The 21,172-nt window shown below is 39.4% G+C and overlaps 1 protein-coding gene across 4 annotated transcripts in view; it reads left to right on the top strand.

The window, feature by feature from the left end:
- Nucleotides 1-21,172, top strand: part of shprh (SNF2 histone linker PHD RING helicase) — a 70,663-nt gene that overhangs the window by 27,152 nt on the left and 22,339 nt on the right. For all 4 annotated transcript variants that reach the window (XR_011884878.1, XM_072250754.1, XM_072250753.1 and 1 more), the window contains exons 11-22: nt 648-899; nt 3,840-3,918; nt 5,030-5,193; nt 6,020-6,276; nt 7,267-7,388; nt 8,679-8,767; nt 8,865-8,957; nt 10,077-10,184; nt 10,931-11,073; nt 12,791-12,964; nt 17,647-17,709; nt 20,539-20,764. Coding sequence is in view for 3 of the 4 variants with exons in the window: in XM_072250754.1 (XP_072106855.1) it covers nt 648-899; nt 3,840-3,918; nt 5,030-5,193; nt 6,020-6,276; nt 7,267-7,388; nt 8,679-8,767; nt 8,865-8,957; nt 10,077-10,184; nt 10,931-11,073; nt 12,791-12,964; nt 17,647-17,709; nt 20,539-20,764 (1,770 nt within the window). In the remaining variant the exon portion in view is untranslated. The remainder of the gene's footprint in view (nt 1-647; nt 900-3,839; nt 3,919-5,029; nt 5,194-6,019; nt 6,277-7,266; nt 7,389-8,678; nt 8,768-8,864; nt 8,958-10,076; nt 10,185-10,930; nt 11,074-12,790; nt 12,965-17,646; nt 17,710-20,538; nt 20,765-21,172) is intronic.

Raw genomic sequence — 21,172 nt, 5'->3', positions numbered from 1 at the left:
AGTTGCCATATTGGGTTAGGGAAAAAAAGGTATCCAAAACATATGGCTCATACTGTCCATGAGCTTTGCAAAAGGCAAATAAGTTGTCCCAATGCCAGTTTGACGTACCCCCTGCAGAAAGTAATTGCCATGAGCTCCATTTCAGCTAAACAGGGCCCATCCAGATGTTCTTAAAAGGCCCACAGGAAGCCACCAAAGGTATTTTTAAAAGAGAGAATTAGATTAGTGTGGGAATTACTATTGCTCTTATACCACATTATTCCTTTTTTTGCACCATTTATTTATTTTGTAATTTATGGTAATTTTATGTCTTTGCATTGTACTTCAATAAAACAACAAAGTTTACAATATAGAAGGTGGTGATAATAAACCTGATTCTGATCCTGATTGTTACCATTGCTCAACATCAGCTTCTAATGATTGCTTGTGGATCGTTATCACACCTAATGGACTATTTCACTATGATGGTTTAAAGTCTCATTCAACATTTATCCATAACTGCTTAATTTAGCTTTATAATTAATTATTTTTATTTAAGTTTTATATATTATTTACCCACTATTTTGATTAGTTTTGACAATTTAGTTTAATTATTCAGGATAGCACGTTCATCAGCAAATCCAGCTTCCACTGTTTGTCCTCTACAGGTGTACCAAGGAGTGAAGAAACATGGTTTTATACAACCTCATGCACTAGCAGAGCATGAGATAGTCATCACGACATATGATGTACTTCGAACAGAGCTGAATTATGTCGACATACCTCATAGTAACAGTGATGATGGGCGTCGATTACGCAAAGAGAAGCGCTACATGGCCATTCCAAGTCCTCTAGTTGCAGTGGAGTGGTGGAGGATCTGTCTGGATGAGGCTCAAATGGTTGAATGTGCCACTGCCAAGGTGAGGCTATAGAAAGCAAACTTTGTAGGCGGGAATTGCATCTAGAGTATAGGATGACCAGATAAGGGGTCTTAACCTGAGATGTCTGTAGAATGCATTGCCAAAGAAAGCTGTGAAGGCTAAGTCATTGGGTATACAGTGCTTTGAAAAAGTATTCCACCCCCACAACTTTTCATATTTTCATATTCTAAATTTAAAATACATTGAAATGGGGTTTTTGAGCTAATCTACACAACATTGTGCATAATGTCAAATCAAAAGAAAAATTCTAAAACCTGTCAACAATTTACTAAAATTAAAAAACAAAATTGTGAGGCTGAAAAACTATTCATCCCCTTTGTAGTTACTATGCTAACTCTCTTCAGCTGCAATACTGTATACTACCTTACCAACTCATCCAATTTGTTGGTGTAAAAATTTGGAGGATCGCCTGTTGTCAATGAGTTCATAAGAATAATACCCTCTCTCTCTGTAAGATCTACCAGTATGGTAAATTTTCAAAAGACCAGAACAAAATGAAGACAAAAGAGCTTCCAAGGCATGTCTGGGAAATGATAATAGAGAAGCACAAATCTGGGGAAGGGTACAAGACCATCTCAAAGGCTCTGAACATATGTCAGAGCTCAGTGCAGTCCATCGTGAAAAAGTGGAAAAAATATGAAAACACTGCCACATTGCCTAGGTCAGGCTTTCCCTTTAACTTTAACTGCCTGAGCAGAATAGCACTTGTAAGAGAGGCTACTGTGATGCTAACAGTCGCTCTTAAGTGAGCTGCAGAAGTTGGCGGCTCTTGGAGATGAAATTCATGGCTCCACAATCTCTAAGGACTTGCACAAAAAGGGTATTTATACAAGAGTGACAAGGAAGGAGTCCTGGCTAAAAGAGCATGTCCTTGCCCGTAAAAACTTTAGAAAGTGCCACTTAGAAGGTAATGTAAAAATGTGCAAGACGGTCTTGTGGTCGGATGAGACGAAAGTGCAATATTTTGGCCTCAACACTAAGTGGTTTCTGTGGCATAAATCTAATATTGCATTTCAGTTAGGTCACACCACAAACACAAGAAATTCTGCAGAATCTGGAAATCCAAGGAAGCACACACAAATTGCTGGAGGAACTCTGCAGGGCAGGCAGCATCCATGGAAATGAACAATCAGGCAACATTTCAGGCCGAGACCCTTCAGGACTGAAAAGGATGCCAGAATAAAAGAACTGGGAGGAAGGGAAGAAGGATAGCTAGAAGGTGATAGATAAGGCTAGGTGGGTGGGAAAGATAAAGGGCCGGAGAGGAAAGAATCTGATAGGAGAGGAGAGTGGACCATAGGAGAAAGTAAAGGAGGACTGGGCACCAGGGGGAGGTGCTATGCACGTAAGAAGGGGTAAAAGGCCAGAGTGGGGAATAGAAGAGAGAGGAAAGGTAGGGAATTTTTTTTTACTGGAAAGAGAACTTGATATTCATGCCATCAGGTTGGAGGCTACCCAGACAGAACACAAAGTGTTGCTCCTCTACCCTGAGGGTGGCCTTATCGTGGCACAAGAGGAGACTGTGGACCAAGATGTCGGAACGGGAATTAAAATGTTGGTCACTGGGAAGTTCTGCTTCAGGTAGATGGAGCAGTGGGGTCGATGTAGCGGTCCCCCAATTTATAACAGGTCTTACCAATGTAGAGGAGGCCACGTCAGAGCATCAGATACAATAGGTGACCCAGCAGGTTTGCAGGTGAAATGTTGCCTCACCTGGAAAAACTGTCTGGGGCCCTGAAAGCAGGTGAGGGAGGAGATGAATAGACAGGTGTAGCAATTTGGCTGCTTGCAGGGATAAGTGCTGGGAGGGAGTTTAGTGGGGAAGAATGAATGGACAAGGGAATGCCTTTGGAAAGCAGAGAGTGGGGGGGGGGGTGGAATGAGTTAACACCAGCCCTACTGTAAAGGCTATGGGGATGCTTTTCAGCAGCAAGGACTGGAAATATGGTGAGGATTGATGGGGAGATGAATGCGGTTAAATACAGGGAGATCCTGGATAAAAACCTGGTAGCCTCTGCCTGAAAGCTTAAATAGGGGAGGAAGTACATCTTTCAACAGGACAGTGACCCAAAGCACACTGCCAGAACAACCATGGAGTGGCTTCAAATGAAGAAAATTGTTGTACTTGAGTGGCCCAGTCAAAATCCTGACCTTAACCCAATCAAACAGTTCTGTCAACACCTCAAGAATGCTGTCCATTGCTGCACCCCAACTAACCTGACACAGCTTGAGCAATTTTGCAAGGAGGAATGGGAGGAGCTTGCTCCATCACATTGTGCAAAACTAACAGAGACTTATCCAAAAAAGACTACTGGTTGTAATAGCTGCAAGAGTTAGTTCAACTAAGAACTGAGCAAAGGGTGATGAATACTTTTGAATTGCTGACATCTCAGTTTTAGAATTTTTAGTTTTTCATGCTATATAATTTCCCCCTTTTTTGCGGGGGGGGCTCTACTGTGAAAAAAGGAGCATGTGATTCACAAATAACAATCCTCAGTTAAATTGATAAAATCCCTGGTTGTAACTCATTTATGTGAACCAGTGGTTGGAGCTGAATACTTTTTCAAGACACTGATTTTGAAGCAGAGATTGATAGATTCTTGATTAGTAGTGGCGTCAAAGATTATGGAAGAAGGCAGGAGAATGAGGTTGCGAGGGATAATAAATCAGCCATGTTGGAATAGTGGAGCAGACTTGATGAACTGAATGGTCTAGTTCTGCTCCTATGTCTTATGGACAAAATGGCATATTGCTGATTCCATTTTTTATGTTATGAATTCTCTTTCTCTTGAATATAAATCATCTTTTCAGGGTTAATTTTTGAAATGAACAAACCATGCATAGTATTTTTCTTGATGATAAAGAAGAATTTTCACACTCAGAATTACTCCTATTTGCCTTTGTTTCTTTGTCATACAGGCTGCCGAAATGTGTCTACGATTGACTGCCATTAATCGTTGGTGTGTCACAGGAACCCCTGTCCAAAGGGGCTTGGAAGGTATGGCTTCATACAGCTTCTTATGATCGTTAGCTCTTTTCTATTTACTTTCTTTTATAGAATTGTATTAGAGGTAAGAGTCTTTTAGTTTGGAAATTATCTTATACAGGAAAAGGATGAGTGTTATTGCTGATTATATCTGTGGTGCCCAAGGTTACCTGTTTGTGAATGTGACTGACATGCTTATAATTAAGTATTAATGAAAATAAAGATGATGCTGGTTAGAGCATTGAGTACATTCATCCCAGGAATGAAAGGGTTAACATGTGAAGAGCGTTTGGTGGCGCTGCACCTGTATTTGTTGGAGCTTAGAAGAATGAGAGAGGATCTCATCGAAACCTATCAAATATTGAAAAGCCTACGTAGCGTAGGTGTAGAGAGAACATTTTCGGTAGTGAAACAGTCGAGGATCAAAGGGCACAGCCTCAGAATACAAGGAGCGTTATAATGTCTGAGGAGTGTTTGATGGATCCGGGCCTCGCTGGAGTTTAAATGAATGAGGGGGGGATCTCGTTGAAACATTGAATATTGAAAGGTCTAGATGGAGTAAACATGGAGAGTATGTTTCCTCTCGTGGGAGAGTCTAGGACCAGAGGGAACAGCATCAGAATAGAAGGATGTCCCTTTAGAACAGAGATGAGGAAGAATTTATTTAGCCAGAGGGTAGTTAATCAGTAGAATTCATTGCCACAGACAGCTGTGGAGGCCAAGTCATTGGCTATATTTAGAGTGGAAGTTACTAGGTTCTTGATTAGAAAGGTCATCAATGGTTGTGAGGAGTGTAATCTTTGATGCCCTTACTAATAACAAATCAGCCAAGATGGAATGACAGAATAGACTCAATGGGCCAAATAGCCTAATTCTGCTCCTATGTCTTATGGTCTCATAGTCATAGACTAGCAATTAAGGTAATAATGGCAACTGAAATAGCACGTCATCATTTGTACAAAGTACTCCAAGCATTGCTAAAAAATGATTGCAATTTACTTTTTGCTTTGCTCTATAGTGATGGAAGTAAATATGGTGTATATGTCGGCTTCCATTCTTTTTTGACTTTTGAAATCCAAACCAAATTTTGGTGTAGCTAATTTACTTCTCTTTCTCCTCTTAGACTTGTATGGATTAATACTCTTTCTAGGTGTCGACCCATATTGGGTTAAACACTGGTGGGACCAACTCTTATACCAACCATACTGCAGAAAGAATCCTATTCCAATCTACACACTCATAGCAAAGATCATGTGGCGAACGGCAAAAAAGGATGTTCTTGATCAGGTATATATAGCCGGACATCTTTGGAACGTGGGAGGACACCAGAGCACCTAGAGGAAGCCCACATAGTGAAGGGGAGAAGTTACAAACTCCTTGTAGACAGTGGTGGAATTGAACATGGGTCACTGGCATTGTAATAGCAGTACACTAACTGCTACACTACTGTGCTGTCCTTTGCTGAGCTTTAACTGGCCCTTAACAAGTTTCATAGTGCACTAGCTAACTCACACCATGAGTACCAATGTACTAATAGTATAAGTATTTATTCTTAATTTAAAAACCCTCATCTTTTCTTCAGTCCATGCTTGTAACATCTTTCCACATTATAACCCACATCTGTATCGTTGCTTCTCCTATTCAGTCCTGGTGTTCCCAAGCCCGTTTTCTTCACCTTTGTGGTTGTAGTTTCACTCATCTCAATCTTACACACTATAATTCTTTCTCCATACACTTCTTTTTCCATTTCCTTTAAGCATTGTTTATAATCTATCTATTTGCCCAAGTGTTTAGTTGATAGTATTACATGGCTTGATGCCAAATTTTATTTAACAATAATTCCTTGGGAGTATCTCAAGACATTCCATATTGTTACAGTCGATCTACTTATAAACATTATTTCCAGAAAATGATTTTGGGCAGAGTTCATGTGTGTAGGAGGTGATAATAACTACCTCTTTCCTCCTTCTCCTGTTATTTGTTAAGGATTGGCATCCGTAAAGGTTAATTGTGGATACAGTCAACCTGATCTTCTGATCAAACATGAATGGATTGGTCAGTCACCTGCATCTGTATATCTTAAGTTTTTCATTACTTGCTGCTTTTCTCCCAGATCAAGATACCTCCTCAGACTGAAGAAGTTCATTGGCTGGAATTTTCACCAGTGGAAAGACACTTCTACCATCGACAGCATGAAATTTGCTCCCAAGATGCATTGCAGAAGCTGAGAATGATTTTTGATTGGAGCATCAAGTTGAGCCAACTTGATAGACGCACAGTTGGTTCTATTTTGTATCCCTTATTGAGATTAAGGCAGGCATGCTGTCATCCCCAGGCTGTTCGAGGAGAGTTCCTGCCAATACAGAAGAGGTATGCATAGAATAACAGGTAATTTATAATACAGAATCAGTACATTCATGGCAGCATGTGGAGAAATAAAAACACATGGATGATTCAAAGGCAGGGAACCCAAACTTAAATTTTTGAGCAAAAGCCTCAAGGGAAAGGTGAAGGTGAGGGAAAATATTTTCCTTGATAGTTGTAAACACAAGAGATTCTGCAGATGCTGGTAAACCAGAGTAACACACACAAAATGCTGGAAGAAGTCAGGCGGTCAGGCAGCATCTATGGAAAGGAACAAACAGTTGACGTTTCGGGCCAAGACTCTTCATCAGGACTCATCGGGATGACACCCTTCATCGATCTTGGCTCAAAATGATGATTCTTTATTCCTTTCCATAGATGTTGCCTGGCCTGCTAACTTCCTCTAGCATTTTGTGTGTCTTTCTTGATAATTGCATAGATTTATATTTCATTCTGTGCATGTGTGGTCCAAACAATCCCCGTGAAGTTTAAAAAGATTTAAAATTGGCCCTTGCAAGGATTAATTTGCAGAAAGAAGAGCGAAAAATGCTGGAAACACTCAACAGGTCAGGCATCGTCTTTAGAAAGAGGGCAATCAACAGTTAAGGTCCAAGACCTGAAGTGTTTATGTTTCAGATCTCCAATATCTGCAGTTTTTATTTTTGATATTTAGTAATTTGCAGGTATGTGAGGAAAGAGCAGTGAAGTTGGAATTGACGGGCTTGCTCTTTTAGAATCTGCCATGGATTTAATTGGACAGCTAACTTCCTCTGGTGGCATAACAATTATATTGTTCATGAAAACAGAAATGGTCTTTGTTGGGATTTTGTGCCTAAGTATATGGGATGAGACTTGATACCATAACTTTTTAACTCTACAATGTTATTTGTGAGCCATACTTGTCGCTGTGTTTGGTATCTGCTTTAGCATAGGTAAATGCAAAGTTCAGCGATGTATTTTTTTTACATCTTATCCGGGTTGTTTTCGTGTTTGCAGCACCATGACAATGGAGGAACTGTTAAAGTCTCTTAAGAGAAAATGTTCCACGGAATGTGAAGAGGCTCATCGACAGCTGGTGTGTGCTCTCAATGGGCTGGCTGGTATTCAAATTATCAAAGGCAAGTAAACAGACCTGTACTTTTTCTTCCAATCAGTTAAATGAATATCAATCTACCGGTTTTAGGGAAAGGAGATGAGAGGCTGTTGGATCCTGATGTTTTTGTGATCCAAGCGTTCTTCGGAAACCAAGAATGTGGCATAAAACTTGTTGCTTATGATAATTGTATTAAATATCACAAAGGTGGAAAACGAACAAGAAAGAAGCTGAAAGAACAAAGGAAAGTCAAATGAAAAGACATTTCATACTCAGTCTAGTGATAAACAAAACTTCCAGTGATTACAGTTAAGCTGTAAAATGGCCAGAGTCAAATGGTGCTGCACCTGCTACTGAAAAATACAGAAGCAACCATACCATAATTACTGAAAAGTTCACTGAACAATTACATGTATATAGGTGATTTAAAAATACAAACAAGCATCAGAAAGTTAAACTACAAGAAAAATAACAATTCTACACCCCAATCCAACAAGGCCTTAAGGATAGTGCAGACAAATTGTGATCAATACTTTGCAGACATCATATGGAATGAATGGATTAGGGTCCGATTAATAATTTATACTGACCCAATTGAGAATCAAGTAAAGTTTCTGTTGATAATGGTTTTGTTTTCAATACCATCTTTGAGACAGTTATATTTTCTTGTCAAAGAAATTTAACTGTAGTGTTGCCATAACTTTTAACTATATAGACAGAAAGACTATATATAAAGGTAACACATACAAAATGCTGGAGGAACTCAGCAGGTCAGGCAGCATCTATGGAAATAAATAGTCAGTGTTTCAGGTGAGGATCTCAACCCGAAACATTGATCTACTCATTTCCATAGATGATGCTTGACTTGCTGAGCTGCTCCAATATTTTATGTGTGTTGCTTTGCATTCCAGCATCTGCAGAATTTCTTGTGTTTAAAGGTTTTTTTTGGTTGTGAAAGAAAGAAAAAGAAGAACATGCATTTTTGTTTTGCATCTTTGATAATATCAAGATATCATAAAGTGTTTCACAGCTATTGTAATGTAAAAACCTTGCAAACGATTTATGCATCACATATTCTCATAAACATCATCCTATTAATGAGAAGAATATTTTGGGTAATGTTGGTTGTGGGATAAATAATTGATTTATTTCTCATTTAAAAATGCCTATTTTACGGTAAACTCTCCTTCATAAATATAATAGACCTTAAACCCTGATTTAGTGTTCATGTGTTTGGAGTGGTAGTCAGATTTGCATGCAATCATGCCAGCACAGAACCACGATTGTCACCAGATTATATAATTTCATTTTACAGGTGAATTTTCTTCAGCTGCAGAATATTACAGAGAAGTTCTGCGTTCATCCGAGGAGCATAAAGATAAACTTCATACAGATTCTTTACAAGTAAGTAAACCCAACCCCCCCATTTCAACTTAGAATTTCCCAACTTATCTACTCCCCAATTCATTTACCAAACTAATAAAGTATTTTTCTTTTCCAGCGCCTCCATGCCACCCACAACCTTATGGAACTGCTTGAGGCAAAGCACCCAGGGATCCCACCAACTCTTCGAGATCACAAGCTTAAAGAAGAAGTATGGTTCCATTTTTCATTAGGTGTCAGCTTTTGTTCACTGTATACAGTAATTCTCTGTTATTTAACTTCTTTTCCACTCCTGCTATTTTAATTATTGACTGTAACAGGAAGAATATAAACATTTTTGTCTTCCCCTAATACTGAATGTCTCAGAGTTTTGACTTATAATTGTTTGTCTTCTTATATTTCATATTTATTCTTACTGTCACATACATGCAGAAGTTTGGAAAGAGCTCTACATGGTGCTATCACCCAAAATCCAAATTAGAAAGATGTCAATGAATAGACACATGGAAAGAAAAAACTTACATTCTTATATAAAACATATAAGACTTACTTCATATATAATATAAATGTAATAATTTTATACTACATATACAATATTTAATAATATAATGTATAAAATGAATTTATGCATATAATTAGGATCAATAATTGAGTTATTTCTCATCTATTTATTCACTATTATATTTCCTTTATCACAATCCTATTATCAAGACAACATGTGACAAGACAACATAAGTACTTTATGAACACGACCTCATTATTCCTGTTTTTGTATTATTTACTTTATTTGATATTCATAGTAAATTTATGTCTTTGCATTATACTGTTGCTGCAAAAGAATATACTGCACGTTTTTAGACAATGATAATAAACCTGATTCTGATAGTTTTCCTAATAAGGTGATTTGTAAAATATGCAATGATACAGTAGTCTTTGGCTAGAAACTTAAAAGCCTGGACTGACAATCCATAGATGTGAGTTCATGTACAACAATAATAGTAATGGAATTTGAACTTAGTTTAAGTAATCTGGAAATTTTGAAAAAAGCTATCATCTTAAATTACAATACTACTGAATTATTGTCTAGTTCAATAATGTCCTTCACAAGAGAAAATATGGTATCGTTGCCTGGTTTGACTTTTGTGTAACTCTTACCTATGCTGTAAAATAGCTAAACAAGTCATTCATTGGCATCTGAACCATTACTTTGAAACAGAATAAGGATAAAATTGAATGGACCATCTAGCAGTGGATATAATAAAATCATTTCCAAACCAGTTACTTTGCTAGTGTAAATGTAATGTCTTATTTCTTGCCTCAAAATATACAGGCTGAGCAACTTAAACAGCACTACATGAGCAAATCAGATTTGGAAGTCTCGACAGCAGAACAAGCTTTACAGCCAGTTCAACAGAATATTCAAGAACTGCAGCGCAAGGTAAATAACACTCCACAGCATCACTAGGTGAAAAATCCCTTAGTCCAGCACCAGGTAAACAGGCCTGCGCTCAACAATAACAGCAGAACTGCCCTGTCCAACAGCACCGGGTAAAATAAGTTGTGTCCAGTACCTTGTAAGTGTTCCTGTCTGCTGAACCAGGTAGACCTTCCTTCACCATTTTGTAATAAGTGTATGTCTGCTGTACCACTGCTGACTCTGTCCTCTTAAACAGTACTGTAGTTTTCCCTGGTGATGGTGCCTAGAAACAAATTAAATAACAGACGGGTAAAGTAATAATCTGCATCTTTAACTTGAATTGCTTATTTTAGTAAGTTACAAGCAGCCTCCTGTTAGACGGAAGTGAAGCGGTTAGCGCAATGTCATTACAGCTCGGGCATTAGAATTTGAAGTTCAATTCCAGCGGTATCTGTAAGGTGTTTGTACGTGATCCCCATAACCACACGCGTTTCCTCCGAGTGCTGTGGTTTCCTTCTGCAGTTCAAAGACACACCAGTTAGTAAATTTATTGGTCATTGTAAATTGTCTTGTGATTAGGCTAGGCTAGATAGGTGGTTTTCTGGGCCGGGAGAGCCTTTACTGTGCTGAGATTCTAAATAAATTAAATTAAAATTTAGTATACACCATATGATATTTGTTTCAGGTTTATTGATTGCTATAGAATAAGAATGAATAGTTATCCATTACCGTAAAAACTGAAATACCATTCTCTTCCATCTTTGTAGATTCATTCTGGAGCTCCTTGGTGGCTGGGCATTATTGAATGTATACAGCAGGCTGGTCTGGATGAAGAATTAGTGATTAGGGTGCAGAATGAAATCTCATCCAGCTATAAACAAGAGAGCAGCAAGCTCTCCATGTCTGAAAAGTAAGTATATTTGTAAATTAGATTGGTACCCTTTCTTCCATGCTTTTGCTAAAATCTGTATGCCAGCTGTTAAAATGTTAATGTAATGCTCAAGGTTAGTATTCAATTGTGTTTCACTGTTTTGTAGCTGATAATATTCTTACAGTCAGGTTCTTTGGCAAATATTGGAATCAAACTGTCTGTCTTTAATGGATCCCCCTTCTAATTTCCTTCCACCGATGTATTGAAAAAATAGTGTTGACTCATTCAATTTTTGATTAGAGATTGTGATAGATTGTGAACAATCTGGATTTACTAGATTGTTGCAGTGTATACAATATTTTTGCAAATTTTGATGGAGTTAGTGGGAAGGGATTTTCTATTGTATTTCTTTCTTTTACTGTGAATGCCTGCAAGAAAATGAATCTCATTATATAGTGACATGTATGTAGTTTGATAATAAATTTACTTTGGATTTTGAACTTTTTTGATTGAGGAAATTTTGACAAAAGGGCCATGAATTTCAAATTCTCAGTAAGAGTGTTTCTCCGTTTTTGTTTTCTCTCTGCAGTAAATAGATGGTTCAGTAGGAGGTTTGCCACAGAGTGTAAATTCTGTTGAAAGACCCCAAGATGTCTCAAATACTCACATAAATATTTTGCTGATTCACTGGAATTCTACCAACCAGTAATCAAAACTTGGCTAATTAATGGACGCAACCTGTGCTAATTGATCCGCCAAAGTTTTTCTAATTTATTCTTCAATAATAGCCATGGTGAAACTTTGCAAGCTATTCCACTGGAACTTAACTAGTAACTGCAACACATGTACTGAAATCTTATCTCCATGATGCATGGAAATCTGTTGTATGTTTTCATGTGTTTTCCTTCAGTAAACGTAGCATAACTACTGAACATAGAACATAGAATAGTACAGCACAGTACAGGCCCTTCGGCCCACAATGTTGTGCCAACCCTCAAACCCTGCCTCCCATCTAAGCCCCCACCTTAGATTCCTCCATATACCTGTCTAGTACTCTCTTAAACTTCACTAGTGTATCTGCTTCCACCACTGACTCAGGCAGTGCATTCCACGCACCAACCACTCTCTGAGTAAAAAACCTTCCTCTAATATCCTCCTTGAACTTCCCACCCCTTACCTTAAAGCCATGTCCTCTTGTATTGAGCAGTGGTGCCCTGGGGAAGAGGCGCTGGCTATTCACTCTATCTATTCCTCTTATTATCTTGTACACCTCTATCATGTCTCCTCTCATCCTCCTTCTCTCCAAAAGAGTAAAGCCCTAGCTCCCTTAATCTCTGATCATAATGCATACTTTCTAAACCAGGCAGCATCCTGGTAAATCTCCTCTGTACCCTTCCCAATGCTTCCACATCCTTCCTATAGTGAGGTGACCAGAACTGGACACAGTACTCCAAGTGTGGCCTAACCAGAGTTTTATAGAGGTGCATCATTACATCGCGACTCTTAAACTCTATCCCTCTGAGTGTGACTTGTAACTGTTAATTAATATTTATAAATGGTATACTTATCAGCTATATTTAAACAGTTATCTAAGCTTCACACACACGTTGTGGGCTGAAATGGTTTGTTCATTTGCCACGTGATTCTAATAAAATACAGCATAATCTCTAATTTGATATAACTTCAGTCACTTAAAAGTGTACTGAAAAATATAATCCACTATACGTATGTGTTAAGAATTAAATTTGACATCCAGGTTCCGGGACTGCAGAGGCCTTCAGTATTTACTGGCAATGCAAATTGAAGAGGTGAAGAAATCCCAGAAGGCGGTGCAGGATTCCATTAAGAAATTGGTAGGGCCTCCATCTCAAGAAGAAATTCGAATTGCCACGATGTGCCATCTTCGTCCAGTTCGATTTCCCCTGAACAAGTGGGTATCATTCTATTCTGGGAATCACCATTGTTGTCTATTTGTTTGTAGGGAAAGCACTGCTTTGTTTTTCTGTCCTCAGCCATCTTTTTATGTGTTTGCCTTATATGGATGACTTATATAATTCTACCTATATGTAGAATAAAATTTTTAGAGGAAACGAAATAACTGTTAAAGTCCTTCAGCTCAAAGTTGAAACATGCTTATGTCTTTCTTTTAACCACCTCACAACATTTCAAAACACACTAAAGCAAGAAATATAGAAATATCCTTGAAGTGGAGGGACTGTTGCAACAATGGGTAGGTGAATCAGGATCAGGTTTAATGTCACTGGTATATGTCGTGAAATTTGTTATAGTGGCAATAATACATGCAATACATGATAAAAACAATAAATTATTGTAAAAAATATATACAGTATATAAAAATTAGATAAGTCGTGCAAAAGGAGAGTAAAACATAGGTAGTACAAAATTTGATGGCAGAGGGGAAGAAGCTCTAACCGAGATGTTGAGTGTGTGTCTTCAGGCTCCTGTACCTCCTCCTTGATGGTAGCAATGAGAAGAGGGCATGTCCTAGGCAATAGGGTTTTTAATGACAGATGCTGTTTTTGAGGTCTGTCCTTTTGAAGATGCTGGGAAGGCTAGTGCCCATGATGGAACTGGCTGAGTTTGCAACTTTCTGCAACTTTTTCTGATCCTGTGCAGACGAGATGGTGATGCAACCAGTTAAAATGCTGTCCATGGTACATATATATAAATTTGCTAGAGTCTTTGGTGACATACCAAATCTCCTCAGCCTCTTAATGAAATATAGGTGCTGTGGTGCCTTCTTTGTAATTGCATCTAGATGTTGGGCCCAGGGTAGATATATGGAGATATTGACACCCCGGAACTTGAAACGGCTTATCCTATCTACTGCTGAGCCGTCAATGAGGACTGGTGTGTATTCCCTTGACTTCCCCTTCCTGAAGTCCACAATCAATTTCTTGGTCTTACTGAAGTTGAGTGCAAGTTGTTGTGATACCAGTCAATCAATCTGATCCTCTTGTGCCATGATGAGGCCACCCTCATGGTGCAGGAGCAATACCTTGTATGCCATCTGGGTAGCGACCAACCTGATGGCATGAATGTTGATTTCTCCTAGGGAAAAAAAAATTCCTTCCCTTCCCTTCTTCTTCTTGAAACACTCTGGTTCTGTCGTCTGCATAAGACAATCTCTGCCCCGCCAAATATGTGAGATTGAGGTGCGAGCCCACCCCGAGACCCCCTGTTTGTGTGGATGCTACGTGATTTGTTACCCTGTTATAAATAAGTACCACAAAATAACGGACAGTACACCACATACAATTAAATGACTTAGCTTTATAACTCTTAATTTAACTAAAGGGTTAGAAAAGAAAAATCAGAAAATAGAGATGGGCCCATTTTAATGAAACAGACTAATGTGCACAATTTGGAGCTCACCCTTCACCGATCCTCCTTCGATCTCCCCGAGCTTTGTCAGACCATGGCCCCGCTCCGGGTCGAGTCCTATGACCTCTTCTCCCTTTATCCCCGCCGAACCAAAAAAACCCTTACTCCGGTGTCAGGCATGCAACAGCAGTGATTGCAGTGAAACCTTTCCCAGGGTGTTACACTCTATTCCCCACTCTGCCCTCTTACCACTTCTCACCTACCTATCATCTGTCATTGGGTCCCCTCCTCCTTCCCCTTCTACTATGGTCCAGTCCTCTTCTATCAGATTCCTTCCTCTCCAGTCCTTTACCTCTCATTCCCACCTGGCCTCTCCTATCACCTTCTTGCTATCCTTCTTCCCCATGCCCATCTTTTTATTCTGGCATCTTCCCCATTCCTTTCCAGTCCTGAAGAATGGTCTCAGCCCACAACGTTGACAGTTTATTCCCTTCCACAGATGCTACCTAACCTGCTGAGTTCCTCCAGCATTTTGTGTGTGTTGCTTTGGATTTCCATCACCTGCAGATTTTCCTGTGCTTGTGATCTGCAGAATTTCTTGTATTTATGATCTATTTCCTTTATGCCTGCTCATCACCACCTGAAATTCTGCCAATGATAGTTGTGTCATCGGCAAATTTATAGATGGTGTTTGAGCTGTGCCTAGCCACACAGTCATGAGTGTACAGAGAGTAGAACAGTGGGCTGAGCACACATCCTTGAGGTGTGCCACTGTTGATTGTAGTGAAGAGGAGATGCTATTTCTGACCCACGCTGACTGTTGTCTCCTGATGAGGAAGTCAAGGATCTAGTTGCAAAGGGAGGTACGGAGGCCAAGGTTTTGGAGCTTGTTAATTAGTACTGAAGGCATGGTAGTGTTGAATGCTGAGCTGTAATCCATAAGCAGTAGCCAGGTGGTAGGAGCAACTAGTCATTGCACCACAAGCTTCCATGAAACAAAGGCCATAAAATCTCTTTTAACAATATTGTCTTCTGCTCTTTCTCAAAATAGTACAATTGAATTTTTTGTGTCCATACAAGTGAAGATAAGGCCATCTGTGAAGTGCCAGCATAGATTAGAACACCTAATAACCCACAATACCTGACTTAGACATAAGAGAGTTATTTACTCTTTCACAACTGACATAAATAAGGTAGCTTGTTAAATGAGATTTAGAATTGGTATTGGGGTTAAAAACAACATTCAAACTATTATAGAAACATACATAGAAAATAGGTGCAGGAGTAGGCCATTCGGCCCTTCGAGCCTGCACCGCCATTTATTATGATCATGGCTGATCATTCAACTCAGAACCCCGCCCCAGCCTTCCCTCCATACCCCCTGACCCCCGTAGCCACAAGGGCCATATCTAACTCCCTCAAATATAGCCAATGAACTGGCCTCAACTGTTTCCTGTGGTAGAGAATTCCACAGATTCACCACTCTCTGTGTGAAGAAGTTTTTCCTAATCTCGGTCCTAAAAGGCTTCCCCTCTATCCACAAACTCAAAATTATTATTGTCATAGGTTTCTATGAATGCATATTGTATGTTTATAGATTTATATACCTAAGTATGCATCAACTAAATTACCCTCTTGAAAACAGTTATGTGTGATGTAGACAGAACAATAGCAGTAGCAGTCATTTTTCTTACTTTTTGTTTATTTGGAATTTCCTTACATTAACATTCCTCTACACACAGGATTTTGTTGGTGATTTCAAAAATGTAGCAAGTGAATTACATCTTACCATCTTACCAGCTGTGCAGACTTAGATTGTCCCCGTCATATGGCTATCACTGATCTCTTTGTATTGCTCCCACCCTGCCTCCTTCCCTTCTCTATATCCTTTCTTCTGTAGCCATCCCTGAAAAAAACCCTTACAGTTTTAATTCACTTTAATCAATATTTTTAAATCTTGGCTTTTTAGCCTTCAGAACATTCCTGATGCTAGTTATCTGATCACTGTACTCTTGTCTTCACCTGTGATGCCCTTGTCCCTATTACACCCATTACTCCCTCTTGAGCCATTCATCAGGCTGGACTCCACTAGGTGTTATTGGGTACTGCTTTCATCAGCCAAAATAGTCACCATTCCAGGATCGATCTGAAATGCAAGGATAAGACCACCATTCTTATTTCTTTACTGTGCTGCAAATTTCCTATTTGAAGTCACCATCTTCTCTACCCTTGCATCCAATGGTACTTTAGGAGCTCATGGTCTTCATTGTCAAAAAGATTGAGACTATCTGATCTACTGCCTCTGCCACTCCTCTCTTGCCCTCGTTCCAGGGTTCTAAGCTTGCTTCCTTCCCCCAGTCTTGAACTCCCATCCTTCTTGTGATACTCTCCAAGCTCACCTTGTCAATGAGACCTACCTTCTACTGCTGAAAGACCAATTTCCACTAAATTGATGACCTTATTCCTGGCCCTTGCAAATAGTTGCAACATTTCTGATCTTTCTTTCCTTAAAGGGGTGCCCCGGTAGCATAGTGTTTGGTGCAATGCTATCACAGCTCAGGGCATTTAAGTTTGAAACTCAATTCTGGTGCCATCTGTAAGGAGTTTGTATGTTCACCCTGTGAATCCATGGGTTTCCTCTAGATGCTCTGGTTTACTCCCACATTCCAAAGTTGTACCAGTTATTAGGTCAATTAGTGATTATAAATTGTTCTGTGATTAGGCTAGTATTAGATAGGTGGGTTGCTGGGTGGTGCAGCTCATTGGACTGGAAGAGCCCGTTCAGCGCTGTATCTCTCAATAAATAAATAAATAGATGGATAAAATAGAGACTTTGAACACAATTTAACATCTTAATCTTTTGAATATCTCTCCCGGAGCTCCAGATCCTACCATGTGTTTATGTAAATTCTAAAGCGGCCAAACAGGTCTGATCAGTCATTAATGTCGCCTGTTTGATCGCGAAAAAGGTAACTAGATCACTGTTCTCAAACTATCCATAGCTTCTTGAGCAAACCATTCTCCCTCCTGTAGATGGGGAAAGGCTTTGGGGAATCTGGAGAGGAGGTAACTTGCCAAAGAATACTCAGACATGGACCTGCTCTCATACCCATAGTATTTAAGTTTGTGGCCTCCTGGGATGTTTAATTTGGAGAGTTACTGCTGATAATAAGAAAATCTTTTCTTGTGCAGTTGTTCATGTTGAATGCTAATCAACTATTCAAAATGAATTACTAATAAATCTCTCATTATTCTTTTGTTTTGTAGTTGCCAGTTCTGTAAGGCAGATGAACTATTCACAGATTATGAATCCAAGCTTTTTTCACACAGGCAAGTATTTAAACGGGCAGGAATAATATTCTTCAAGGGTTTGCCCATCTTTTGAGGATTCAGTACTGCAGGACCTGTTCAAAGATGCATAGGGTGTAAGCAACACACATCAAAGTTGCTGGTGAACGCAGCAGGCCAGGTCAGGACTAACGAAGGGTCTCTTAGTCCTTAAGGGACCTTTAGTCCTGACGAAGGGTCTCGGCCGGAAACGTCGACTGCACCTCTTCCTACAGATGCTGCCTGGCCTGCTGCGTTCACCAGCAACTTTGATGTGTGTTGCTTGAATTTCCAGCATCTGCAGAATTCCTGTTGTTTGCATAGGGTGTAAAGTAATTTTTGCTCAAATGACCTGAATCATGTAAATCCTTTACATAAATTCCCCCATCTAGTTTTTAAAATGTTTTTCTAGTTAATAATAATTAAATATTTCATGTTATTCATTAAAGACTTCATGCAATATATGTTCAACTAATTCAGTTTTGAGTCAGTTTTGAATTGTCAGGTAGAGTAACAGGGTAATGCTTTACAGTGTCAGTGACCTGTAATCGAGGTTCAATACCTGGCTGTTTGAAAGTAGGAGTTTGCATGTTCTCCCCATAATCGTGTACATTTCCTGTGGGTGTTCTGGTTTCTTCTCATATTCCAAAGACATATGGGTTATGGTGAGTAAATTGTGGGCATGCAGTGTTGGCACCGGAAGTGTGGCAACACTCACAGCCTGCTCCCAGCACGTCTTTGGATTGTGTTGTTGATTGTTGCAAACAACGCATTTCACACTTTACGTTTCGATCTACATGTGACAAATTATGCTAATCTTATCCTTTGGGTACTGTTAAGGATATTATTTTTGAAAATGAAGGAATTACAGAATCAGAATCAAGTTTATTATCATCGGCATGTGATGTGAAATTTGTTAACTTAGCAGCAGCAGTTCAATCCAATACATAATCCAGCAGAGAAAAAAAAATAACAAAAATAAAATAAAATAAAAATAATAATAAAGTAAATCAATTACAGTATGCGTATATTGAATAGATTTTTAAAAACATGCAAAAACAGAAAGACTATATTAAAGAAAAATGAGGTAGTGTCCAAAGATTCAATGTCCATTTAGGAATCGGATGGCAGAGGGAAAGAAGCTGTTCCTGAATCGCTGAGTCAGGCTTCTGTACCTTCAGGCTTCTGTACTTCCTACCTAATGGTAACAGTGAGAAAAGGGCATGCCCTAGGTGCTGGAGGTCCTTAATAATGGAAGCTACCTTTCTGAGACACGGCTCCCTGAAGATGTCCTGGGTACTTTGTAAGCTAGTGCCAAGATGGAGCTGACTACATTTACAACCTTTTGCAGCTTCTTTCAGTCCTGTGCAGTAGCCCCTCCATACCAGACAGTGATGCAGCCTGTCAGAATGCTCTCCATGGTACAACTATAGAAGTTTTTGAGTGTATTTGTTGACATACCAAATCTCTTCAAACTCCTAATAAAGTATAGCTGCCATCTTGCCTTCTTTATAACTGCATCAATATGTTGGGACCAGGTTAGATCTTCAGAGATCTTGACACACAGGAACTTGAAATTGCTCACTCTCTCCACTTCTGATCCCTCTGTGAGGATTGGTATGTGTTCCTTCATCTTACCCTTCCTGAAGTCCGCAATCAGCTCTTTCGTCTTACTGACGTTAAGTGCCAGGTTGTTGCTGCAGCATCACTTCACTAGTTGGCATATCTCACTCCTGTACGGCCTCTCGTCACTACCTGAGATTCTACCAACAATGGTTGTATCGTCAGCAAATTTATAGATGGTCTTTGAGCTATGCCTAGCCATACAGTCATGTATATATAGAGAGGCGAGCAGTGGGCTAAGCACACACCCCTGAGGTGTGCCAGTGTTGATTGTCAGCGAGGATGATATGTTAACAGCAATTTGCACAGATAGCAAGTGTAGGTAGAGTAGTATCATTTGGGTTACTACAGATACTTCTGACTTGTGGAGAAATTGGCATCCCGGCACTCCTCAGAAATGTAACCCTTTCATAATCCGGGTACTGCCTGCATTCACAGTTTTAATATCCTTTATGATACTGAGTTGAGCTTCCACTCATAACCCTGTAACTCACCAAGGCTATTTACCTCCACCTCTCTAATATCATCAGCCTTGTCCCAGCCCATTTGCAGCTGAATCGCCAAGCAAAAACATCGTTGTTCCCAGATTTATTTAATACCCTGCTTTCCTAACCAGTCTCTTGCCCTCTACCTTACATAAACTTCTGTCAAAAGAAATCAAAAGGCAGGCTATATTTTAAAGGAGAGAAATTGCAAGTGCATGAAGTAGTGAGAGACCTGGGTATTTTTGTCTGTGAATCACAAAAAGCATATAGGTGTGCAGCCAGTAGTTAGAAAGGCGAATTACATTTGCCTTCATTGCAAGAGATTGGAATTTAGACATGGAACATTTGTGACAATTGTTGGTGAGGCCCCACCTGGAGAACGGAAGCCATTGAAAAATGTGATTGGATGAAATTTAAATATCCCGTAGTTTTAACTGGTTAAAAAGTAGTAATCCAGTTACAAACAAGAGAAAATCTGCAGATGCTGGAAATCAAACACACACACAAAATGTTGGAGGAACTGGGCTCGGCCCAAAATGTCAAATGTACTCTCTTCCATAGATGCTGCCTGGCCCGCTGAGTTCCTCGAGCATTTTGTGTGTGTTGCCAAAAAGTAGTAATCTTTCTTTGTCCTCTGTGTGACTAAACTTAAGCGGGTGATTCTACCACCTTTTAGAAGAGAGAATGTTTTTGGGAAAACTAAAGCTTGATCTGTATTCTCCAGTGTTAAAGGTCAAAAAGCAATCTTTGAAGAGATGATTGAAGATGAGGAAGGTCTGATAGATGATCGTTTACCCACCACTAGCCGGGGATTGTGGGCTGTGAGTGAGACTGAACGTGCTTTAAAAGCCATCCTAGCCTTTGGAAAAGCACACCGTATTGATACCTTGCTAATAGAAGAAGGAAACAACTTCATGGAACTGTTTGAAGCTTGGAAAAAGGAATATAAGGTATATCATATTATAGGAGTTCCTCATAGGAATGGCCTGATGAGGAACTAACCAGCTCTATTTTAAATGTTCATTGATGAAAGGAATCCAAAAAATGTGAAAACAAAATAGTTTTTTATTTGGATTGTTATGGATTCAGTAGGTTTTGGGAACGTTCAGAGGTTCTTTTTGATTTACAATACATATTAATGATCCTGGAAGAACTGGGAAAAAATGAAAGTTGCTTTGAGATTGTTAGGAAGGCAGTGAACTCTGAGTGACTGTCATGACTGTGCAGAAACACTAATATCTTCATCAGAAGGCCAACACTCTCTTGAAATGGGGTATAGGTTATATAACAGTCATCGCAGTAAACTTCCTGACAGAGTTTTACCCTACCTGAACTTTCTTGTGTCACTGACCACCAAG

This window comes from Mobula birostris, chromosome 2 (assembly GCF_030028105.1).
Source record: "Mobula birostris isolate sMobBir1 chromosome 2, sMobBir1.hap1, whole genome shotgun sequence".
Taxonomy (NCBI): domain Eukaryota; kingdom Metazoa; phylum Chordata; class Chondrichthyes; order Myliobatiformes; family Myliobatidae; genus Mobula; species Mobula birostris.
The sequence above is the reverse complement of the archived record's forward strand: the minus strand, read 5'-3'. Positions and strand labels throughout refer to the sequence as shown.